The sequence below is a fragment of the Lagenorhynchus albirostris genome, chromosome 1, assembly GCF_949774975.1.
Source record: "Lagenorhynchus albirostris chromosome 1, mLagAlb1.1, whole genome shotgun sequence".
In the NCBI taxonomy this organism is placed as follows: Eukaryota; Metazoa; Chordata; class Mammalia; order Artiodactyla; family Delphinidae; genus Lagenorhynchus; species Lagenorhynchus albirostris.
Window position 1 is genome coordinate 67,005,832 of NC_083095.1, and position 26,352 is coordinate 67,032,183.

Below are 26,352 nucleotides of genomic sequence, written 5' to 3' on the forward strand. Positions count from 1 at the left end.
TTTGATATTTCTATGGCTTGTTTATATTTTCCAAAAGAGTGGAATCTGTTTGTACTGTCACTATGAATCTATCAGCTTTTCTAAAATCTCAGTATTGGCTATGAAGTTTTTATATTTATAATATTTAGTTTTAAAGTACGTATAATTTTGAATCACTCAGCTAAATCAAATCCTTACTGAGCTTAAATCAGTATTATACACTTAACATTTTAAAGTATTAACTAATGGTTAACTAATTTATTTTTAGGGTTATTACAGACAACTAGAAAGACTAAATTCATGTCAAATACTAATATCATAGATTTGAATTTCATTGTCGTATTCCTGCTATTTTCTAAAGCAGTTTCAGTTGCTATGGGCTTATCTAAAAATAATAATCAAGTTAAATTTTTCTTACCCAATTTAATAGATGAATTATAGGAGAGTAGGGGACACTAATCAGCTATTAAAATTATCTATATTATCTAGTCTCAGCATTCTTTACTTATAAATTAATAGTGCTAGTTTTTTTTTTTTAACATCTTTATTGGAGTATAATTGCTTTACAATGGTATGTTAGCTTCAGCTTCACAACAAAATGAATCAGTTATATACATACATATATTCCCATATCTCTTCCCGCTTGCATCTCCCTCCCTCCCACCCTCCCTATCCCACCCCTCCAGGCGGTCACAAAGCACCGAGATGATCTCCCTGTGCTATGCGGCTGCTTCCCACTAGCTATTTACCTTACGTTTGGTAGTGTATATATGTCCATGCCTCTTTATCGCTTTGTCACCGTTTACCCTTCCCCCTCCCCATAACCTCAAGTCCATTCTCTAGTAAGTCTGTGTCTTTATTCCTGTTTCACCCCTAGGTTTTTCATGACATTTTTTTTTTTAATTCCATATATATGTGTTAGCATACGGTATTTGTCTCTCTCTTTCTGACTTACTTCACTCTGTATGACAGACTCTAGGTCTATCCACCTCATTACAAATAGCTCAATTTCGTCTCTTTTTATGGCTGAGTAATATTCCATTGTATATATGTGCCACATCTTCTTTATCCATTCATCCGATGATGGACACTTAGGTTGTTTCCATCTCCGGGCTATTGTAAATAGTGCTAGTTTTTTTGGGTTTTTTTAAGTGTTTTGGTTATTTTTGGTTAAAGAAAAACAGCCTTTTCCAAGGACAACAAAATGAACTCAACGTCAGAAGGAAACAGGGTGTGGGCTTCTTACAAGCCATTGCTCCAAAACTTGTATGTGATTTTCCTCCTGGAAAATCAGGGGTGATTGGCTAGCAGAGGGATGACTTTGGTGGTGAGTGGAGCTGCAGCCTACCCCTGGTCACCATTTTATGATGGTGATGTGAGGATTAAATGAAAAATCCATTTGTCACAGCACCCCAGCCTCCAGAGATTCTGATTAAGTTGGTTTAGGCTCAACTTCAGTATTTTTTAAAAGCAGCCAGAGGCTGTCATCAAAAAATCTACAAACAATAAATGCTGGAGAGGGTGTGGAGAAAAGGGAACCCTCCTGCACTGTTGGTGGGACTGTAAATTGATATAGCCACTATGGAGAACAATATGGAGGTTCCTTAAAAAACTAAAAATAGAACTGCCATATGACCCAGCAATACCACTACTGGGCATATACCCTGAGAAAACCATAACTCAAAACGACTCATGTACCACAATTTCATTGCAGCTCTCTTTACAATAGCCGGGACATGGAAGCAACCTAAGTATCCATTGACAGATGAATGGGTAAAGATGTGGCACATATACACAATGGAATATTACTTAGCCATAGAAAGAAATGAAATTGAGTTATTTGTAGTGAGGTGGATGGACCTAGAGACGGTCATACGGAGTGAAGTAAGTCAGAAAGAGAAAAAGAAATACTGTATGCTAACTCATATATATGGAATCTAAAAAAAAAAAAAGGTTCTGAAGAACCTAGGGTCAGGACAGGAATAAAGACGCAGACATAGAGAATGGACTTGAGGACACGGGGAGGGGGAAGGGTAAGCTGGGACGAAGTGAGAGTGGCATGGACATATATACACTACCAAATGTAACATAGATAGCTGGTGGGAAGCAGCCACATAGCACAGGGAGGTCAGCTCAGTGCTTTGTGACCACCTAGAGGGGTGGGATAGGGAGGGTGGGAGGGAGATGCAAGAGGGAGGAGATATGGGGATATATGTATATGTATAGCTGATTCACTTTGCTATAAAGCAGAAACTAACACACCATTGTAAAGCAATTATACTCCAATAAAGATGTTAAAAAACATTTTTTTAATTAAAAAAAAAAAGCAGCCAGAGTTGAGAACCACTAGTCTGCATTGTTATAAGTCTACTGTCTTGACATGCTTAGCTTTTAATTTTAAGTTTACCAACCTCATCTGTATTGTTCCTTTTGCTGTTTTCCCAGTGCTGCCTTTTTAATTGACCCTTATCCTTGGAGGACTTGGGAGGTGAAACCTATTTTGTGATTTACTAAAAGGTGTAGGGGGAAATAGGGAGAGAATGAGCCCAAATATAAAGTAATGCCTCCCCACCCCACCCCCCGCCATGCCCTGTTTATTCCACACTTTTTGTCTCTTACATCTTAATGAAAAATGCTGTTTTTCCTTTTTTCCCCCTGTGGAAGGGCTTCCTAGCATTGAGGAAGGAGAATGAGCTTTGTTGCCAAAGAGACCTGGGTTCATTTTCAGCTCTACTGTTTATTGGCATGTAAGTTTTTTCTTCCATGAAATGGGGATGAGTAATGCCTTCCTTGCTTTCTTCCTTGTGATGATTAGAGGTGATATAAATTAAGCACCTAAAAGTTCCTGGCTCAGTGAGTAATAGCTACTGTTGTCAATTTGTGATTTGGGAATCTGTTTGGAAAGTGAAAGGCATTGCCGTGAACTACAGCAGGCAATAATACATTTGTCCTTCCCACTTGTGATTGTTACGAAGATGATGCTAACAAATGGTATTATGGATTATAAAAGTTAGGAATCTAACGGAAGTTTAGTTTATTTTTTGGTTTCTAAGGGTTTCATTTTAAAAGTTTTTAAATCATTAAAAATTTGGAGACTAGAGAAGATAGCATTACCCATAATGCTACTACTCTAATAATCATTAACATTTTTGAATCATGATTTGGAAAAATACCAGGAGCATCTTACAATTTAAATGATGGCTAGAGAAGCCAAACATTTTATGAAGCATAACTATAATAATGGAAAAAGTGCTATACCAAGAGAAGACAGTATAATCATGAAAGGCTTCCTGAAGGAAGGCTTTTTTTTAAGGTGAATTTTGAAATAGTTTATTGTAGGAAGAAGCAAGGTATTTCAGATTCAAAAATGGAATACAGACAGGATTTTAAAATCATTAAGAAGAAACTGTTAACTCTAGAATTATAAGTGATTTCCTTCAATAGTCATTTTACCCTACAACCAGTGAAATACAGTTTGTCAGCAAACCAACTTTAAGACTGTGCCTAGGGATATTTAAAGTACAGTAACAGAAAGACCTCATTTTCTTTCTACCAAGGGCAGCCTTCCTTAGGCAACATCTTAATTATGACCTAATGCTCTGTGTAACTTGTGAGTTCCTATTTTGTAACCTGTAATTTTGCAAATCCTGAATCACAGGTCATAGGGAATAATAGGTCAGTAAAGAATGATCCATCTTCTTTCTAGATTAAATCTTGGGATTCAGAACGAACTGCCCGAAGTGTGTCACTTTTGCATGAGGATTGTTTTGAACTAAAGGCAGTCGAGATGCTGTGGGTTCAAGAGAAAATACTGCCCCTCCCATAACTACTTAGAAGAATTTAAATTTGGGATTTTTCCCAGAAAAGAGTTATTGCTGGAGGTAATTTTAATCTAAGTAGACCCATCTCTATGTGAGAGCAAACATCTAGTTACCAAACATTTACTCTTCTTAATCGTCCTGTGAATGACTCTTCCTGCCCTTCGAAGCCCCAGGCCACTGTCCCATTCCTTAGCTTAGAATGGCATAATACCTTATTTTACCTTTCTGTCTTTCAACATTTCATGTATCTGGGGTCTTTGACCCTCTTGTGTATGGGGTTTCTGTATGTCCAGAATTAAATTTTTCTCCTGTTAATCTGTCTCATGTCAATTTAATCTTAGACCATCCAGAAAAACCTAAAAGGGTAGAGGAAAGTTTCCTTCTTCCCCAACAAGCTAATTACTGTTTTGGGGTTTTGTTTTGTTTTTTGAAAGGAATAGGTTTTAAAAAGATTTATGTATGTACCTGAAGTATGGGAGATTCTTGAGAGGTTTTTTGTTTGTTTTATTGTATGCTTTTTGAACAATACTGAGAAGCTAAAGACTGGAGGCTGAGTTGAAGCTGTTGTGATGTCTTTTAGAGACGTGAGTTGAGAGTCAAAGAAAAGTAATTTAAATTTAAGTATGAGAAAGATTCCGAAACTTTAACTGCTTGATACATTCTGGAATTAGTTCCATTTACTGCTGAGTGGCTTATTCATTTTGTAAATTGTCTTTTAATGCTCTGGAAAGAAAAAAACAACAAACCAATTCGACAAACCTATCTTATTTTGTGTTTGATGTTTTCTTTGCATGTATGTGATTTTTTTCTCTTTTCTCTCTTCAAAATGACATAATAAATCATTTTAAAAAACTAAAACGACCAAAAAGATTAAGGAGACTTATTCCCCCCTGCATAAACTTCAGCATATGTTCCCAAAATAGTTCTGTAAACCCTATACAGATATGGTGATCATTTCATGTTTGCAAATGTCAAATCATTATGTAGTACACTTGAAACTAACATAATATTGCACATCAACTATATTTCAATAAAAATGAATGAATGAATAAATAAAATGCCTGGCTTCAAGGTGTTTGACAGGCTTGATTGGATAAAAGGGTAGCAGCATAGTATCTCGTGGTTAAAGCACACATATCTAGAGTCAGATTGCTGAAGTGTATGACCAGGTTCTGTGTGACCTTAGGGAAGCTACTCAACTTCTCTGTGCCTCAATGTCCTCATCTTAAAATAGTGCTAATAAAAATAGCTACCCAAGGACAGTTTTGCGAATTAATTATTCAAGAAAATGTAAAGCGCTTGGAGTAGTGCCTGGACTATAATGAGTGATCAATAAATAATTAGTTTCTGTCAAAAATAATGGCTGGCATTACAGTTGGCACACAACAGTTTGATGGAATCTTTTTTTCAAGTAGCATAACTGTACCTTGAAAAATGTTATATATGTTCACTTTTAATAAACTAATCACTTTGTAATCTCAACAAACATAAAAATGGAAAATAAGAGAAAAACTAGAAAAATAAGCATCCTTCAGGTATATATAGCCATAGGGTTGTGGTTAGATTAAAACATAACGGTAGATTGACTTCGTTTGTATTCATCATCCTAAAGTGAAACTGTAGGTTAGAGCAGGAGCATCTGTTATTTGCAAAATGCATTTGCTTCTCTCACTGATGGTAGGTATGTGGAGATTGCAGGTGCATTTTAGATTTGGGGGTTTAGATGTGGGATTACCAGTGTGAATTGTCTGCTTCTTTTAGGAGTGATTTATATGAGGAATGTATTGAGGGCATTGTAGATAACTTTATGCCCTGCTTATGATCTCAACCTTTTACTGAATTATTTATTATTGCATTGTGTTAGCTATTTTGCTTCTTGATAGATCATTTTACACCACAATATTGCTGCTGCCTAAGGAAAAAAATGTCTCTTGAGCAGTCCTAATGACCTCTAAAAAGGGTAATTTGATTCTTGAGATTTTGAGTTGCCCTGGTGGTTATAAGAAGTTTTCTCTATGATACTCAGGTTTTTTTTTTCCTCTCACAGTCATAGATACTGAGTGCAAACTTGCTTTTCACCTTCGGTACACTTAGTAGCTTTCTTCTGGAAATTATTTCTGTAACATTTATTAACTTTATCCTTAATTGTATGTATTTTGGTCAGTTCACTTCGATAATTTAAGAAAGTAAAGGAGGGTTTTTTATTATTTTTTTTGCGGTATGTGGGCCTCTCACTTGTGGCCTCTCCCGTTGCGGAGCACAGGCTCCGGACGCGCAGGCTCAGCGGCCATGGCTCATGGGCCCAGCCGCTCCGCGGCATGTGGGATCTTCCCGGACCGGGGCATGAACCCGTGTCCCCTGCATCGGCAGGCGGACTCTCAACCACTGCGCCACTGGGGAAGCCCAAAGGAGGGTTTTTTAAACAAGAAGCTAAAATTCACGTTATCTTTATAAAAGTAAATTTGTTAGCATGGTTGTTTATATTGTTCTTGTTCCTCAAAATTGACATTTATGAAAATAATCAAATGTGCACTTCCGTTTTTTGTTTTGAGGGCAGTTGGTGCTAGGTCATGGGTGGCACTGGGCGTGTGGGCAGGACTAAATTAGGGAGGGACAACCCAGATGGCTAAAAGCAGCACATAGGTTTGAGAAGACAGTGGTGATCAAAGCTGTCTTTTGGCCTCTGGGGCAGCGTCATAGTGAAAATATAGGATATTAACCCAAGCCAGAGGACGAAAGTAAGGTAAAGAGTAGGGGTTGAAAACTTGAATACCCATAGAAGTTGGCAAATAATGTAAGTGAATGAGGCAGTCTAGCTGGCGACTGTGCCTGATGGAGAGTCCCTGCCCCTCTTAGATTCCGTCATTCATTGCGGTATGGGATATGGACCCAGATTTTTGTGTAAAACCTTATGTTTAAATGTTAGTAACTAATTTTTTTCCCTGGTACGTACATTGCAGGCCAAATTTAGCCAACAGTGTACCAGTTTGCGACTACTTTCTTTTAGAGGGGCTCTTTTACTTATTTAACAATAATGATGATGTGATACTCTAGGTAATTTTATACCCATAAACTTTCTTGGAGAAAAAAATAAAGGAAAGAAAAGCCTTCCCATGTCTCTCCCATCTGATTTTCTAATACATCTTGCTGGCTTCTCTACAAAAGATTGAGATTTATTTAGGGGAATATGAGCTCTGTATTTTATATGGTTTAGTTTAATTACCTGTAGCATTCTGTCTGTATTTCAGTGCAGTTCCAATTACCTGTTTCTGTTCAACTTGGAGTTTTATTTATAAGGTATCAAATTTATTTTTGATACATCAGTGAATAGGAGTATCCATCTTACATGTATGTGGTACTGTCTCTGTCATTTAATGTTCTTGATGATAGCTGTTACTCCTGTAAGTAGTAGTAATGATTTTTTTTAAAGCCAACTTATGTTTTTTAAAAAATTTCTCTTCTTAAATAATTTTTCCAACTTGTTATTGTGATCTTTTAAAAAATACAGAAAAATTAAAGAACAGTAAAATGATCACTCACATACCCACTACCAACATTCAGCTGTTAACATTTTGCCATATTTTATGGCTAATTGATTGATGTACTTAACCATTTGAAAATGAGTTACAGACATCATGGTGTTTTACTGCCATATACTTGAGCATGCACCTAGAAATAAAAAATTCCATAACCACAAATGCCATCTTATAGATTTGTGTGTGTATGTATTGTGCACACATGCTTATGTGTTGTATATAAGCAACACAGGAACTAGAGTGTACCCAGGAGATGATCATGAATCTGAAACAAAACAAAACCTCCTCTGTCTTATGTTGATTATTTCCTGCAACAGAAGTGAAGGCTACATTGGATCTGGGTCAGAGCAGACATGATCTTTATTGCTATGATCCCTGGACAACATCCATCCAAGTGCCTTCAGAAACATGAGTTTGCTTTCACAGCAAGGCTCTCAGCGATAAGGAGACTATCTATACTTGTTGGGATGGGACTCTTTCCCAAAACTCCTAGCCTCAGGCAGTGTCTTTGTTAGATTGGGAGAACAGGTTTTAATAGGAATAAGTCCCTCTGCTCCTTGAATCTCCAGGTAAATGACAGGTTATTTATGGAGGCAAAGATCCAGGGAGACATCAAGCTTTACCATAGAATTTTAGCAGGAGGTCTGGAGATTTGGTCATTTGTTAATATGTACCCACCTTTAGTAAAAAGGTGCTTATTCTACAGAGAAAACTGAAAATCTTGAGTAGTCTAACCTTAAAATTTTCAAAATTTTAATGGAACGTCTCTTCTGTTTAGCAACTTTTTGCATGTGAATGTCAATAATCCTACTCTGTTTTCCTGTCTGCTCTCTAAAAAAGGGGTTTTGTGTCAGTGTTAACTAGGGTTTACTATTGGGATTTTCCCAGTTTCACCCTAGAGCTGTTACAAAAGATGTCTCCATTTATTTATGCTTTGTGCTTTTCTGTGGAAGATTTCCAGTATTGTGATTGTGTTCCTTTTCACCCTCCTTTTAAAATATTATTTTCCTCTATTATAGGTTTTTTTCCTTAGGTATATTGACCGAAGTTTAATGAGAAGAATCGTGACCGGCTAGGAGAATTTTCTGCAAGGAATGGAATTAGCTCATAGCTTACTGCTGAATGAAGAAGCATACAATCAACTGGGTGACGTTCAGAAGGCAGAGTTTATTTTTGATTGGTTGAGATATTTGGAGAAACTCTTGCTAGCAACCAGCAGGGTGGGTAAAATTGCAAAAACTGTTTTTGAGGTTTTTTTTACTTGCCAGATAATGTTTAAGTTCCTTTGATTTGATATTCTAGTTCTGTCCAGTATAACCTAAATTAGCTTTCAAAGGTTAGACCTTAGTAAGACTTTATATTGAAATAGGTTTCTTCTGTTCAAAAGAGCAGGAAGAAATTAGCCAGTATTTGTAGTATTACTTTCAAATATATTAAAAACTAACTACAGAGCACATTGCGTTAGATTTCATTAGCATTGGCTTCTGTACCTTGTGTCACTCCACATGCATGACATCCTGGTGCAGTATAGCGCTAAATAATGTGATGGGAGTTTCACTTTAAAAAAAAGTGTGAACTCTTTAAGGGGCGTAAGAATTGAGGAGCCTTTGAGTAAACACATTCCCTTTTAAAAGTTTATGAAATGGCTACCAGAAAGTGAAGACTAATCACTCATACCCTTTACCAACATTCAGCAGTTGTTAACATTTTGCCATATTTAACTGTTTTACAGAGCCATGTGAGTTGCTACTTTACTTCTAATACTTTTGCATACATCTCCTAAAAATAAAGATATTCTACAGAATGACAGCACCCTATGTAATGCAGAAATGGTGCAAAGACTACTCATGGAGACATTTAGAATTTAACAAATGACAAAAATCCATACACTAAATTAACAAATATTTTATGGTGGAAGTTTAGGCCTCAGGGAGCACCTGAATACCATTACCACTGTGATGATATTCTGTACTCCTTTTTCAGAGCGTAGACAAGTAAAATGGAGTCACACTATCGGCATTTAGATGCATAAGCTTGCAAAAAGAAAATTGCACTAAACTTAGAAAATGATCTGAGTAAAACAGGTAACCCATTACAAGATCAGCTCTGGTGATAGGTTTTAGGTTGCTGCTTATTGATGCAGATATATATTGGGCAGAGGCTTAAGAACTAAGAAGCTCTAGTTAAGATATAAATTTGCTCTACCTTTCAAACCTAAGAAGAAGGACATAGAAAAAATAGAGCCCTTGTCTTTGTTCGCAAAGACTCCAGTATATTGTAGTTCAGAATTTATTTTTTGGAGATATCAGCAGGGCAACAAACTACCTGTTAATGAGGTGTAATAGCCATGCCACCAACTTATTTGTACTATTTAATCAAAATAATTTTGCATTTTTCTAGAGGCTTTTAGTTAGTTCTTAATTATATGAAAGAAAAATCATATTAGAGGATTATGTGTAATTATGTTGACTTGAATTATCTTTGTTACCTTCCTTTCTAGAGTGATGTAAGGGAGAAACAGAAAACTCTTGTGGAACAGCTCCTATCTTTGTTGAACAGCTCCCCAGGGCCTCCTACTCGCAAACTCCTTGCTAAGAATCTAGCCATTCTTTATAGTATTGGAGATACATTCTCTGTTTATGAGACAATCGATAAATGTAATGATCTTATTCGAAGCAAAGATGATTCTCCAAGTTATCTTCCCACCAAACTGTAAGTTAAATGTTAAAACTGAACGTAAAAGAGTTCTTCTTTGTTGTATCATTTTTATAAAGACCCCAAACTTTGCTCTACAGTAGAAATTAACACAACATTGTTCATCATCTGTACTTCAGTAAAATAAGTCTTTAAAAAAAAACCCCCTGGACTTCCCTGGTGACGCAGTGGTTAAGGATCCACCTGCCAGTGCAGGGGACACGGGTTCAATCCCTGGTCCTGGAAGATCCCACATGCCGCGGAGCAACTAAGCCCATGCACCACAACTACTGAGCCCACACGCTACAACTACTGAAGCCTGCGTGCTCTAGGGCCCCCATGCCACAACTACTGAGGCTGCATGCTGCAACTACTGAAGCCTGCACGCCTAGAGCCCGTGCTCTACAACAAGAGAAGCCACCTCAGTGAGAAGCCCGCGGACTGCAAACAGGGTAGCCCCTGCTCGCCGCAACTAGAGAAAGCCCACGCGCAGCAACAAAGACCCAATGCAGTTAAATAAAAAAATATATATTAAAAAAAAAGAACCCAAACTACTTGATAATTATTATGAAACTGAATACAAATTGTTTTACTCATTTTTTAAAGAATCTAACTTTCAGAAAGATCTAACATTTTCCCATGGACTGAGAAACAGTTCTTTTAAAAAATGCTTTAGGGCTTCCCTGGTGGCGCAGTGGTTGGGAGTCCGCCTGCAGGGGACGCGGGTTCGTGCCCTGGTCCGGGAGGATCCCATATGCCGCGGAGTAGCTGGGCCCGTGGGCCATGGCTGCTGGGCCTGCGCATCCAGAGCCTGTGCTCCGCAACGGGAGAGGCCACGGCAGTGAGAGGCCCGTGTACAGAAAAAAAAAAAAAAAAGCTTTAGACATTTGAAGCTTAGATTTGGGGAGCAAAACTGTCTGATAAAAATTTTAGCAGTTGAGGGACTTCCCTGGTGGTCCAGTGGTTAAGACTCCAAGCTCCCAATGCAGGCGGCCCGGGTTCGATCTCTGGTCAGGGAACTAGATCCCTCACACTGCAACGAAGATCCCACGTGCCAAAACTAAGACCCGGTGCAGCCAAATAAATAAATAAATATATAAAAATAAACAAAATTTACTTTTAGCAGTTGAGTGTTTAAGGCACAAGTATTTTAAATTCTTCACGTTTTGTATGTTCTTTTAGTTTATTAATTCTTAGTAGTGAAAATTAATAGTAAATATATAGGAAAATACTCTTCTAAGATCCTAAAAGAACAACTTAGTTTCTTTCTCCGTAGGACTCAGTTCATTTTATCACCTGTTTTTTAGAGAAGGCAATTTGCCATGTATGGTTGCATAGTACTAATGTTATAGAAATTTTTGTTTATTTAATTTTTAGCTTATAGTAGAATGTATTTTCCCATAAAGTTTTCAGACTTGATGAGAACATTGTTCTTTTTCTTTTATCTTTAAGACCATCTTTGATTATCTGATATATGAAGCTCAGTTCTATTAAAAATTATTTTGTAAAAAATTTGAGGGGATGGAATCTTTGGGCTGAGATTTAGATTAGTTGAAGATATATCTTTTTAAAATTCTTGTATTGAAAATGTAATTATTTGATACCTAAGTGTCATTCCCTAGGATTTAACAGTGGAATAGATTCTGGGAAATTTTATCCTTTAAAAGTAAAATTAAGTAGTCATCTTTACGTGTGCTAAGATCCTTTTATTCCTGTTTTTTAATTCATGACTAATTTCTAATTTAAATGTCGTTCCAGCGCCGCTGTGGTGTGTTTGGGTTCCTTGTATAAGAAGTTGGGTAGAATACTGGGTAACACCTTTACTGATACAGTGGGCAATATTCTTAAAGCTATGAAGAGTGCAGAGGTAAATACAGACTTTAATGGTTTCTTAAGTCAATAAAAGAGCTTTACCTATGACAAGCATAGTATGTATGTAAATATATCCATATGTAAATATATGTATGTATGTAAATATATCCATAAATGACATTTCTAGGTAGTGCACATATGTACTTTGTATATTGAATCTTTATTAGAAAAGCAATCGTGCAATAAAATTTTGTGTATTCAGATAAATTCAAATGGGCACAAACTAAGGCGTTTCTCTGGCAGACCCATCCCTGCTCCCTCTTCTTGCATCACCTTTTCCATCTGATACTACTTACTAGTGCCAGAGCAAGTGCTTGTCACCAAGGATCCAGATACGTAGTTGGTAACTACCATATACCTGATGGATGGATTAGTATTGTACCAGCATCAGAAGGGTGTAAGGAATAAAATCAGGGTAGGAAAGAGTGTGGAGGACATAAGCATGACTAGGGTCAGGATAACCTTTCAGTCGCCAGGATATATATTGTCAGCCTTAGCCTCATTGATTTGTTGGCATCATTTACCATTGTGAAACACTCTTTGTTTTTGTAACTGTCTCTTTATTGGACTTCCAAGATATACTGTAATTTCTTGCCAACTATAGTTTAACAAGTTTTGAAATTAAAGCATTTGTATGTTTGTATATCAAAAATTTTAAGTCTGTGGTACCTTATATTTAAGGATAACTCAGCACCTTTAAATATAAAACAATCACACCAGTTCCTGTTCTTACCTTGCTTGGAAAAAGTCTAGAGAACAGCCCTGAAACAATTTATTAAAATGCTGGCCTGTCACACACATTTCTTTTTAACTGTATCAAGATAAAACATGGGAAAATTCAAATGTAAAATCTGCCAAATTTGGGCTTCCCTGGTGGTTCAGTGGTTGAGAGTCCACCTGCCGATGCAGGGGACACGGGTTCGTGCCCCGGTCCGGGAGGATCCCACATGCCGCGGAGCGGCTGGGCCCGTGAGCCATGGCCGCTGAGCCTGTGCGTCCAGAGCCTGTGCTCCGCAACGGGAGAGACCACAACAGTGAGAGGCCCACGTACCGCAAAAATAAATAAATAATAAAATCTGCCAAATTTCAAGAAGAATGTAACTGATTCAAGAATTTTAAGAAGTGAAGTCCATAACATAAAACTGGTGAGAGAATCAACTCAGCAGATCACTTTTGAACATCAATAGTTTACACAAAGATTGAAGAAGGTAATTCAGGAGGAGAGATTTTTTTTTTGTAGTTTTTATAAGAGTTTATTACCATTTTATAAAATAAAAAACTTTGCCCAATATGTTTGAAAAATCTGAGAAAATTCAGATATTTTAAGATGGATAGAAGTTGAGATAATTTATCAGTGGCAGGTCTTTTAGTGGTGAAAGGAAAAGGAAATCTTTCTGCTCTGAAGGCACCCTGATGCTGGAGGTGAACAGATTTACAAAATGATACTGAGCACCATAAATGGTAACATGTGGACACAGGTATAGGCTATACATTAATTCTTTATTTATGTAAGAGAAAGCTCATGATGAAGACAAAGAAATGGAAGGCATTGTGGGTTTTAACATATATAGAATTAGAATATATAAAAACAGCAACATAAAGTATATGAGAGGGTATATGGAATTGTACTGTTTTAAGGGTCTTGCCACTATGAAGTGGTAAATAGTAGGTTTAATTAGAATGTAACCTATTAGGGATGTGTAGCATGATGGCTACAATAATCACTATTTAAAATAGTTATAACAGGGGCTTCCCTGGTGGCGCAGTGGTTGAGAGTCCACCTGCCGATGCAGGGGACACGGGTTCGTGCCCCGGTCTGGGAGGATCCCACATGCCGCGGAGCAGCTGGGCCCGTGAGCCATGGCCACTGAGCCTGCGCGTCCGGAGCCTGTGCTCTGCGGCAGGAGAGGCCACAGCAGTGAGAGACCCGCGTACCACAAAAAAAAAAAAAAAAAAAGTTATAACAATGTAAATATTTATACACCCCTCAGAGCATCTAAATTATAAAGCAAATATTGGCAGACCTAAAGAGAGAAATACACAGCAATACAGTCATAGTGGGGACTGCAGTTATCCCCTGTTTCATCAGTGGACAGATCACCCAGACAGAAATCAAGACGCAAACCTTGGAGTGAACTACACATTAGACCAGTTGGACCTAATGGACGTAACCTGATCATTCCACCCAACAACAGCAAAACATACCTCTTCTAGGGCACAGAGCATTCACCAGGGTAGATCACATATTAGGTCCCAAACAAGTCTGAGCAAGTTTAAGAAGACTGAAATCGCATGAAGTATCTTTCCCACCTGTAATGATATGAAACTAGGCGCCAATAACGGCAGGAAGGCTGGAAAATTCTCAGTTATGTTGAGATTAACAGCAAACCACGAGGAGAGACTGTTAACATCCATAAATCTGGTTTTATTTAAAAGGATGTGTCTGTAAGATCTTTTATTTACTGAGGTATCGCCACTTTAAACTTTTTTTTTCTCTTAACTCCATTGATTAAGCTATACTTTTTAGGCCTCATGGTTAACAGAGGATTACTCTATAGGTTTGAGAAAATTTTAAGTTAGGGACTTCCTGGTGGCACAGTGGATAAGATTCCATGCTCCCAATGCAGGGGGCCTGGGTTCGATCCCTGGTCAGGGAACTAGATCCCACATGCATGCCGCTACTAAGAGTTCACAGGTCACAACTAAGGAGACTGCCTGCCACAGCGAAGACCTGGTGCAACCAAATAAATAAATTAATATTTTTTTTAAAAAAGAAAATGTAAAGTTATTGCTAAGTACTTTATTGCTCCTCCACTTTTACCTTTATGATTTAGGTGGTTCAGTACCACAACGTTTTGGAGATGTCAAAAGGGATTTCCACCTTTGATAACACACCAGTAGTGATAAATAGCATTTGAAATTGGCGTAAAAGAAAGTTAAGAAGTTTCCCGTTAGGACTCACTTTGTTAATATCTACCTATAATTACTATCGTGCTCCTTTGAACAAAAATAAACTAACAACATTACTATGAAAATGATACTTGATCTTTCTCCAACTTTAACTTACCTGTAGTGGCCTTAACTTCCTGAGACATAGAAAGCATTTGGAACATTTAGTAAAATATCATAATATAAGCAGCTACTATTTCTTGAGTGTTTATAAGTCCAGGCACTGTGGTGAATGATTTCCCCACAGGGGCTTGTTTACTTGTCACACTGGCACAGTGGGGTTCATCTTATCCTCATTTCATTTTTTCATTTCTTTTTTTTGGCCACGCTGTGCAGTATGTGGGATCTTGGTTTCCCGACCAGGCATCGAACCCATGCCCCCTTCAGTGGAAGCACAGAGTCTTACTTAGCCACTGGACCGCTGGGGAGGTCCCTTATCCTCCTTTTATAGATGAAGAAATAAGTAAGAACAAACACACGGCTACTAAGGTTCAGAGCCAAGATTCAAACCCAGGTCTTTTAAAATCTAAACCCAGACTTTTAACCTCTGAGTTAAAATACTCGAACCAATAAATGGTAAAATATCAATAGCTATGAACTCAACTGAGCATTTACTGTGTGTCAGGCACTGTTCTAAGCACTTCACATGTAGTAACTCGTTTGATCCTCACAACAATCATTTAACTTTTATCTTTAAGATAAAGAAACAGATTTGCCCAAAGACATATAGCTAGTAGGTGGCAGACCATGCACTCTTACCATGTTACCTCATTTATAGCAACCATTTATTGAGTGCTTGACAACATGCAAGCCATATGCCTGGTGCTTCCCATATAATTTCATTTAATCTGCACATCAACCCTATAAAATTTGTATTATGTTGAAGTGTAATATATACAAGTAACACTTTTAAAATAGTAAACACTGTAAGAAACAGCAATTATTCATGCATCTTGATGTCAGAATAGGTTGGTTAGTGTGTACAAAAATCTGAGTTTCTCTAATATGAGATAAATTTCAATGCTTAATACTGTTCTTCACAGAGAATTTTTTTTTCCTGTTCTTTAAATTTTTTCCTCTTTGATAGTCACAAGGTCGATATGAGATCATGCTGAGTCTGCAAAACATATTGAGTGGACTGGGAGCTGCTGCTACACCTTGCTACAGGGATGTTTATAAAGCTGCTAGATCCTGCTTAACAGATAGATCCATGGCTGTTCGTTGTGCTGCTGCAAAGGTAAAATAGTCTAATGAGTAGAATTTCTAAAAATTAATATAAAGACAACTAAATCAGTTTATCCCAGTGAATACACTAGTAACAGCTACATGATCTTAGAGCTGCAACCTTGGTATTCAGATAGGACAATCTCATTTTAACATATGAGGAGACTGAGGCCCTGAGAGTTATATGAATTTCCCAGGGTTCTTAAAGTGGTTAGCAGCACATTGTTGGAAGTGGGGAGTTCAAGTTACCAGACTCTAAGTATTCCTTCCATTCCACTGTGCTTCCTCTCTATAATTGTGTAAAATTTACATGTACGGTTTATGTTGTTTGAAAATGATTTGGTTTTGTTTTTATCATGCTTTCTTAACATAGTTGGTTAGATAGTAAAGTGTTTATGTTGGAATTATTCTCACAATTGCTTATAGCCAACAGATAGGTTCTACAGACATTTTTCATAGCCCACTGAATTAGAAATGGGTCTTTCTCCTACCCTTTGTGGACACGTTGCTTTGTATAGTATAATTTTTATGACTTTTTAGTAAGTATTCATTTGTTGTCCCTACAATCATTATTTAGAGACTTTGGATTTGTGTATTATTTTTGCTAGATCTTGATAGGTTCTGCAACTTATGTAGATCTGAACCTGACATTTATATTTTGTTTTTCATTAATTTCTTTTTTTCCCGATTGAACAGTGTCTCCTTGAACTTCAGAATGAGGCCGTCTTTATGTGGAGTACAGACCTGGACAGTGTGGCCACACTATGTTTTAAATCCTTTGAAGGCTCCAATTATGATGTGCGGATTTCAGTTTCAAAGCTACTAGGCACAGTGTTGGCCAAAGCTATAATTTCTAAACATCCAGGAGCAGGTAAATTCATGTAATTATTTTCATAATGTCTTCCATAATTTTTTCCCAGTTGATTTAAACAAACATATGTAGCATTACTGCTACCCATTATTACTTTTGAAAAGAGGCAGAATATCATATAAATTTTAGTTTGGAAACATGTCTATAAGTCCTAAGATTTCATTTTAAAACAATTCAGTGAAAGTTTGAGGAAAAAATTAAAAGAACTCTTAAATAAATGTGCTTTATTCAGTCATTGTCTTCCTCTACACCATGGCTTTTTTTTTTTTTAATTGAATTGTGGAGTGTTATCCAATAGGAGATATGATCTAATTCTCGAGAATTTTTTTTTTTAAGCAGCATGCATCTGATTACATACATTTGGCTTGCCATCTTCTAGATTGGTGTAAGGGAGCAATGATGTAAAATAATTCCAAACAGCAGATACTTGAAATTTACTGTATTTGCACAATTTGTGTTTGTGTTTATTCCCTATTTATACACTCCTAGGCAGTGAGCAAGGGTGGAGTATTTTTGAAAACAAAAGGGTTTGCATTTGCCTGGGTTTAATCTACAGTGTTTATAAAACATCGGTGAATAATTAAAAACTTGCTTTATTATTCTGTCTCCAAAGAATAACAGTCTCACGCTAATGAAAATGTGATTGTTCTGTAGAACATTGCTCCTCAATATCTGCAAACCGAGAGTACTAGCATCACCTGGGAGCTCTTAAGAAGTGCAGAAACCCAGATGCCACCCAACTTACTAAATCGAATTCTCATTTTAACAAGATCCCCAGATACTTTGTATGCACATTAAAGTTTTAGAATCATTGCTCTAGAAATTGTTTATTGTGACATTAAGAAGTGTTCTGGTTTCTTCTAAGCCAGTGTTTCTCAACCAGAGCTGAGAGAGGACAGTGAGTACAGCATATCAGAATCACCTAGGAAGCATTAACAACTATATAGTCCCTTCATTCTCCAGTTGAGACCCACAAGTTTAAAATTTATAATAAATGTTTTTTTTAGGTTTTGGTTCTTCTAATCTTGTAATTCAGAGTTGTTCAGGGCATTTAAAAGGTTAAATCTTAAGCCATCTAAGAGATTGAAATTAGAAGAAGACATGTTTAATCAAACCCTCTTGAAAATGTGAATTGCTCATTTCCATAAATGTATCATTAGCACTAGTACACAGTTGCAGTAAAAACAAGCAAAATACAGAATTGCCTAACAAATGTGAATAATATTTAAATGTATATCCTCCTAGAGTAGCACTAAACTAATAACAGCATTTTTGCAATCAGACTAAGCAAAGTGAAGAACCAGCTTCACCCACACTAAAAAATCTTTGGCCTAATCTTCTGTTAGGAATTCTGTCATCTTGCATCTGTAAGTTCTAGGCTTGTGTTATAATTAACTTATTTTCATACAACTAAAAAGGGATCTAGATGTCATAGTAGATTTTTTTAAAGTAGGAGACTAATAGTTAGCAACACAGTGCTTAATAATTTGGAAAAGAAATACAATGGAGGTTTGTACACTCAGCCACAATATTCGAAGATTATGAGGTACAGAACTGAAATGATTTTCCTAGTAAAATCAGCAGACTTCTAATAAATGGTATATTTTACCAAGGCATTTAAAAAGCAGGGATTGAGTATGACATTTTCCTAACATTGCCATAAGTTGCCAAGGATTTATGGGATCCTTTAAAGTTACTTCTTGACCATGAACCTCAAGTCGTACTATGTGTCCCTCGTCCATTCACTGTCCCACTTTCCTAATTGACTGTTTTATACCTTTATCTTCTCCCATGTTACTTTCATTTGACGGCCTATCTTCCATAGGCTTCCCTACTAAATCTACCACCTTCCAGCATCTGTACTCATATACTCTGACTTCTCCACTGTTACTAAGATGAATTATCTCGTCTTCTATTAAAGCCATACGTTCAATATGTATGAGAGCTCATCCTCTCACCTGCTCGAGGACATAGCTCTAGGAAGTCTCCCCTCTCCTACATCAACTTTTCCTTCTCTATTGGATTATTCCCTATAAAAACATGTGCTTTTCCCCCTCTCATCTTAAAAAAAAGTTTTTTTTCTTGTATTTTACCTCCCCAGCCAGCTGGAGCCCCATTTCTCTTCCCTTTGCAGCAGAGTTCCTCAGAGGAGTTCTTGATACTCTGTTTTTAGTCTCTCTCTTCTTTCAAACACACTTCAGTTAGGATTTTCCCCCAGTTAACTCTTTTTTTATATATAAATTTATTTATTTTTGTCTGCGTTGGGTCTTCGTTGCTGCACGTGGGCTTTCTCTAGTTGCGGCGAGCGGTGGCTACTCTTCATTGTGGTGCGCAGGCTTCTCATTGTGGTGGCTTCTCTTGTTGTGGAGCATGGGCTCTAGGCACGCGGGCTTTAGTAGTTGTGGCCGGTGGGCTCATGGGCTCTAGGGTGCTGGCTCAGTAGTTCCGGCACACAGGCTTAGTTGCTCCGCAGCATGTGGGATCTTCCCGGACCAGGGCTTGAACCCGTGTCCCCTGCATTGGCAGGCGGATTCTTAAGCACCTCGCTTAAGGGAAGCCCCAGTTAACTCTTGAAAACTATTTTTGTTAAGGGCATCAATGACCTCCACGTTCATCAGTTATTCAATAAATAAACAAGCATTTATTGGGGGTTTATACAGGGCCACGATCTGTTCTGAGTGTGTAGGATGTGTTATTGAACAAAACAGATTAGAAGCCCCTGCCCTTTGGCACTTGCGTTCTAATATTTAGCCATGCTAAGCCAGGGGGCAGTTCTCAGTTGTCTTACTTAACCTTTCAGCAACATTCAGCAACTCAGTTGATCTTCCTCCTCATTCTTTTTTCACTTGCCTTTTAGGACCTCACGCTCCCTTGGTTTTCTTTCTTTCTAGAAGTTTCTGTTCAGTCTTTGATGATTTCTTGTCTTCTCATAGGAGACACCCATCACCTAGTCCTTGGTCTTCTGCTCTTTATGTAGGCTCACTCTAGATGATCTTACCCAATCTCATGGCTTAAATACCATCTATATATCAGGGATTCCTTGATTTATGTCTTTAGCCCACACTTCTCTCCTGGACGCCAAACTCTCATATCTAGCTGCCCATTTGACATCTCTGTTTGGATGTCTATTTAATGTTTCAAATTAACTTGTCCTAAGTGAATGCTTGATCTCCCCTCCCCCCATGTACACATACCTGCTCTCCTTGCAGTCGCAGTCTTGCTAATCTAAGTTGATGACAGCTCTGTCCCTGCAGTTGTTCAAACCACAGTTTGTAAAGTCACCCTTGAATCTTCTCTCTCACACTCAGTAACTATTCTACCTAACAGTATTAAAACATATCTACAGTTGGGACTCCTTGGAGAAGTGGTTCATGGGGTCGGGGCAAAGAAAGTCTGAGGATGAACCTGGAGCGTCTTGTGCCAGAAAGTGAGGAGCTTCCACTGGCCAGCTTTCTGAAGAAAAGCTGGTCAAATCCAGGATAGTATTAGAATTAATAATGATAGAAATGGATTATAACCTGTTAAAGAAAAAAGGAGAGCTTCCCTGGTGGCGCAGTGGTTAAGAATCCGCCTGCCAATGCAGGGGACCCGGGTTCGAGCCCTGGTCTGGGAAGATCCCACATGCCGCGGAGCAACTAAGCCCGTGCGCTACAACTACTGAGCCTGCGCTCTAGAGCCCACAAGCCACAACTACTGAGACCATGCACCTAGAGCCCGTGTTCCACAACAAGAGAAGCTACCGCAATGAGAAGCCCACGCACCACAAGGAAGAGTCGCTCCCGCTCACCACAACTAGAGAAAGCCCACACGCAGCAACGAAGACCCAACGCAGCCAAAATAAATAAATAAATTTATTAAAAAAAAAGAAAAAGTATCACCACAGAGGTGGCATAGTGATTACAAATGGAAAAATATTTTACAGTGGACAAGACTGGAAGACACCTTATTCAGGTGTTCAAAGATAATATCGCCAATGTAGGGACAGATTGACACCAAGCCTGACATTTCTTTTTGATGTTATGCATTAAGAAGGCTTACAGCATTACTTAATGTAGTTCTCTTGAGGAAAAACTCAAATTGAGGGCTTTTCTATAACTACAACTAGCCATATATGTACTCTTCAAAAATGAGAAAGTGATAAGGAAGATATGGAGTCTAGGTGAAGGGTACATACGAGTTTATTTTACTATTCTTGCAGATTTTTTGTAATTTTGAAATTTTTTCTAGTAAATTTTAAAAATATGTAAGTATGTATACCCCGATTTCTATCATGTCTACCTTGATCTAAGCCACCATCACCTCTTGCTTGAATTACTAAATTGCTCCTAATGGTTTTCTCTACTTCTGCCTTTGCCCCTCTACAGTCTCCTCTCAGCACAGAAGCAGAGTGACAGATTATATCACTCCTTTGCTCAACGTTCTCCACTGGCACCTCACTTTACTCACCTCCTTATTATAATGATCGACAAGGTCCTATATCTTCTGCTCTTGCACCATCCTTACACTTTAGTCCGTCTCCTACCAGAGCCCTCCACTGAACTCAGTACACATAAAAGATACCTGCTTTATATTTTGCATGGCTTTTAATCACTGTCTAACATACTATATACTTAGTCCTTTGTTATGTTTATTGTTGTCTCTCCTTTTTAGAATTTATGATCCGCAAGAGCATGGATTTTGTACTATTCACTTATGTTTCTCTTCCATGTGCCAATATAGATTTTTATCTGTTTCATCTTCAGGCTGAGGAGTATATTTTTTGTTCATGACTTGGATTAACAGAAGTTTATTTTTCCACTATTTATGACTTAAGTCAATAATGAGGATCAGAGCTTGTGACCAACATTTTTCAGAAGAATGAAAGGGCGAAAATGGGTTCTTTTTTTAAAGGAGATGTTATTCCCTAGATATTCACAGGGAGAAACTCAGCTATGTCAAACTGAAGACAAATTTAAAACATTCTGCCTAACTAAGCTCTTAATTATTGCAGCCTAAGGGTTGACTGGGCAGTTTTAGTAATATTTAGTTTTGCTTTCTTCAGAGACTGAGGATGTAACAAAAGTTGTACTTGCAGTTGAGAATTTTTAGAAAACAGGCCATGGTGGTTACTTTATGTAAGTTTCATTAAGAGTTGTAAAGCATTTAGAAAGATAAAATTGTGATTTTGGCCTTTTTAGTATTTCAAAAGAATTTTCAAAGTTTTGTATAGCATTCTCACTCATGGAGAACTAGGGCTGTTTATTTATGTTTTCCCTTGTTTAACTTGAGGACAAGAGAGCAGTAGGTCATAATCTCAAAGTGGCATAGACTCTAAGATGTCATTGACATGATACATCAGAGTCCATTATGATTTGACCTCTGAACCGTTGTGTGACTTTATGTTTTAGTGTGTGTAATGTCCTGTAAATTTTGCCTTTTGTTTGGATTTTTAGTTTATTTTTGTTTCTGTTAACATACTGTTCAATATCATGCAAACCAAGATCACGCATTAAAATTTAGTCTGTAAAATAGAATCACATGTTTTGTTTTGTTCTTTGTTATAGCAGCCTCACGTCAAAGCGTTCGCAGAGTATCTCTGGAGGAAGTTCTGGAATTACTAGGAACAGGGTTTCTACGTGGGAGTTCAGGATTTCTTCGAGCCAGTGGAGATATGCTGAAAGGAACCAGTTCAGTCAGTAGGGATGTCCGAGTTGGAGTTACTCAGGTTAGAATCACAAATCAGTATCTAAATGTAATTCTCACTGGCCTATAGTGAAAGTTTTAGTATCTGACTCCAGGTGGAAGTGATACTGTGCAAGGTCTTCACTTATGCTCTCATGTTTATAAATAGATGGGGTGAGGCCAAGACGCTTTATAAAAAACTAGATTACAAGAGAACCTTATTTATACAAAGCCAACTAAATAGGCTATTACCCACAATGTGTTTTCAGTTCGTAATGATGGGAGACTATTGTTTATTTCCTTTGAAACATAAACAACATTTTTTTGTTTGTTTCTAGGCCTTGGGCTTCCATGTGTCTTGCGGTTTAACATGTTTTCCATTGTGTTTGTGTGTGCTTATACAGTTCTGATTTAAGCTTTTAGGTACATAATATTTGGCATGGGCAATATTATATTTCTGTTTTATATGGTTTCTACTTCAAAATAAAGATTACAGCATGTAATCTACTTAAGTGCTTAAATTCTTGGTCCTAAACAAAACTTAAAAAGCTAAACCTTGGGAAGAGGGTCTTAGAATAAGGCAATATAGAGGTCTTTGCATTCTTTCCTTGAACTATCTTGTTTTCTAAATGACATTATGGTTCAAAGCAAACATGTTTTTTTTTAAATTCACATATATATCCTCATTATTTTATACTGTATGATATTAGATTTCATGAAAATATAAGACGTCCCAGTATAATTGTAAACTGTATTTTAAGAAAACAGATTACATAAGAAAACTACTGTCGGTATCGCTGGAGCAAGCCAAACCATTAACATTCATGAAAATAAAGAGCAGTGATTCGTCACATAAACTTTCTTTTCTGGTTTCTAGAACTGAATTCCCTTAGAGTTATGGTATTAGACCATAGTTCATTCTTACACTGTGTTCATATGTTTGATTTGGGTTTTCTTGTTCAGAATGTTAAAGACCTTAGGGACTTCCCTGGTGGTACAGTGGTTAAGACTCCGGGCTTCCACTGTAGGGGGCATGGGTTCGATCCCTGTTTGGGGAACTAAGATCCCACATGCTGCTCAGCGTGTGGCCAAAAAATTGAAGGAAAAAAACCCAACACAGAATGTTAAAGAGTTTGAATGCTTTGTTTGGAGAAGTCACAGGCACATTTTACTTATTAGCTAGCTATGCTGGCTATCCTGAAACTTTGTAGTCTGACCAAAATAAAACAGGCAGCATAAATGAAACCTCAGTTGAAAGACTGCGTACTTCAATTTTGGCTTAACAAACAGAAAAACAGTACTACATTTATATAGCTAAGGTGGCTATATAAATGAGGAAAGACTAAAAAGAAATGTTAATAAATTCTGCATATTTCATGGAAGAGAAAACATTAATATAGAATTGAAATTATTTCATTTTGAAGATAAAACTCTTTTCTTTTTTAGGCTTACGTGGTGTTTGTTTCAACACTAGGAGGAGCATGGCTAGAGAAAAATTTTGCTGCCTTTCTTTCTCATACCCTAAGCCTGGTTTCACAGTCACACCCTAAGGCCACCCAAACTCAGATTGACGCTGTCTGCAGTCGCCGTTGTGTTTCATTTATCCTTCGAGCTACTGTTGGAGGTCTTCTTGGAGAAAAGGCTCAGATTGCTGCTGCCAAGGATATTTGCCAGGCTATCTGGAAGTTAAAGAAAGTTATGGGTATGGATCTTCTAAGAGAGTCTGTTTTAACAGTGCTAAAGGGATTGTCCTTTCAGAAAAGCTGGACTGGTATATAATTATATTAATACGCAAAAAACACTTTTATAATACAGGTCAGTTGTTTCAGAGTAAAGCAGTCTATATATAGATGAGACATAAATTATCTACCTTGATAAGAACTATTATATATATATGTACTGATCTTAAAGGCTGGTGGATAGTAGTTCCTCAGAATTCATAATCTTCCTATAGAAGTTAAGATACATTGTCTTGGAAACAATTAGTTCATCTCAGTTCTTGTACTGTCCTAAGTCTACTCTGCTTATCTTGAGTATTGATAAAATTGGAGTTCTCCCTTTCAGTGCCACTTGCTAAAAGAGTAATAAGGCATCTCTGATCAGGTTGCTTGAACTAAATTGGTTATATTAGTTTAATTCTTTCTCTGTAGATGCAAGTCCCCATTTTAGTATTTTAGTTACTGCCTCAAGGGTTTCACATATATCAAGCGGAGGTATTAATTTTTACCTTCATATGTTTCTGCTCCTAGTACCTACCCTCTGTAATAAATTTTAATAAAACAGTGATGTCTGGTTAATTCTTACACTTCTGTCAGATGCTGTAATGAGTGACGGTAATCTGGAAACCCGGCTTGGCTCCGCAGATGTAGCAGCCAGCCAGCATATGTTGGTATGTGCTTTACAAGAACTTGGAAATCTCATACACAGTCTCGGCACCACAGCTGCACCTTTGCTACAGGATTCAAGTGCAGGTATCTGTTGTTTGTGACTAGTATGAATACTTTGTTTTTACTTTTACTTTAGACAACTTTTCTCCAAGGAAGAAAAGCTCCCTCATATAGCTCATTTATTATAGATTCCACTATAGATTTATTAGAGTTGTTTTATGAAATATAGATAATCAAGATTTTTAAAGGTATGTTTTTTTGTTTTTGTTTTTTTTCTTTTGCTTTTGTAACTAAAGATGGTTCTCTAGGTCTCTCTCTATCTCCAACCCCCTGTCTGGAGATATTTAAGATAACACAGAAAAATGGCGAAGTAAACCTGAACTCGTATCTCTCATCTGCAGTGAAAGTATTAGTTTCTGTATGGTACAAGTAATTTACTTCCTTAAAGGTCTTTTCAGGCATTCTCTTTTCTTTCTCTCTTTGAAAATTATTTAATCACTTTGAGAGATAATTCACATACCATAAAGTTCACCCTTTTAAAGTATACAATTCAGTGGTTTTGGTATACTCACAGAGTTGTGCAAACTCTACCACTATCTAATTGCAGAATGTTTTCTTCACCCCAAGAAGTCCTACACCCACTAGCAGTCATTTCCCCTCCCCCTGGCCCTGATAACCACTAATCTATTTTCTGTCTCTATGAATTTGTCTATTCTGGACAAGATTTAATATAAATGGAATCCATACAGCATGTGGCCTTTTGTGACTGGCTTACTTAATTACTTTTTAAAATCATCTTTAATGGCTTTTGTCCTTTGTGCTACACAATTCCTGCTGACTGAAGCTTACATTATATTCGGTTTGTAACCTATTTATCCTAGGGCATATATTGTTTAAGTAGCAGTTGACATGAACTGTTAACATGTTTTGATGAAGGTATATGTTGAATTATAGCAAATGTAGACTTTTTTTTCTTACTGGTAGTGGCACTTCACTGTCTGCATAGTGGCTTAGTAGCCCGCTGGGGATCTAGTGAAGCCTTGATTTTCTTCAACATTTTGTTCTCAGGTTAAGAGAAATATGGTACATAGGGAGAATACTGATTATGTAGAGAAATGTGCCAGAAAGGATTTAAAAGAAAAGGAGGATGAAGCAAGATGTGACATTTCTTCTCAAGATGTTTTTGTTATTTATTGATAATTTTTTTTATATTGGTAATTTTTAATTCCTAGTACCAAATTAATGATCTCAAGATAAAGTAAGCAGAACATTGGCTTATTTAGGAAATAAAAATTTCCTTTGTCTCCTGACTTAATTTAAGCCAATTTTCATGAGATATATTGGTAGAAGTAACTCTT

General features: G+C 37.2%; 1 protein-coding gene across 1 annotated transcript in view; it reads left to right on the forward strand.

Annotated features, from left to right (window-relative positions):
- The window catches only part of HEATR5A (HEAT repeat containing 5A), a 112,442-nt gene that overhangs the window by 10,565 nt on the left and 75,525 nt on the right, over window positions 1–26,352 (forward strand). The window contains exons 2-9 of the mRNA XM_060144100.1: window positions 8,356–8,556; window positions 9,837–10,048; window positions 11,789–11,897; window positions 15,939–16,088; window positions 16,772–16,946; window positions 22,490–22,650; window positions 24,054–24,309; window positions 24,923–25,078. Of these exons, the coding sequence (XP_060000083.1) occupies window positions 8,431–8,556; window positions 9,837–10,048; window positions 11,789–11,897; window positions 15,939–16,088; window positions 16,772–16,946; window positions 22,490–22,650; window positions 24,054–24,309; window positions 24,923–25,078 (1,345 nt within the window). The 5' untranslated portion in view covers window positions 8,356–8,430. The remainder of the gene's footprint in view (window positions 1–8,355; window positions 8,557–9,836; window positions 10,049–11,788; window positions 11,898–15,938; window positions 16,089–16,771; window positions 16,947–22,489; window positions 22,651–24,053; window positions 24,310–24,922; window positions 25,079–26,352) is intronic.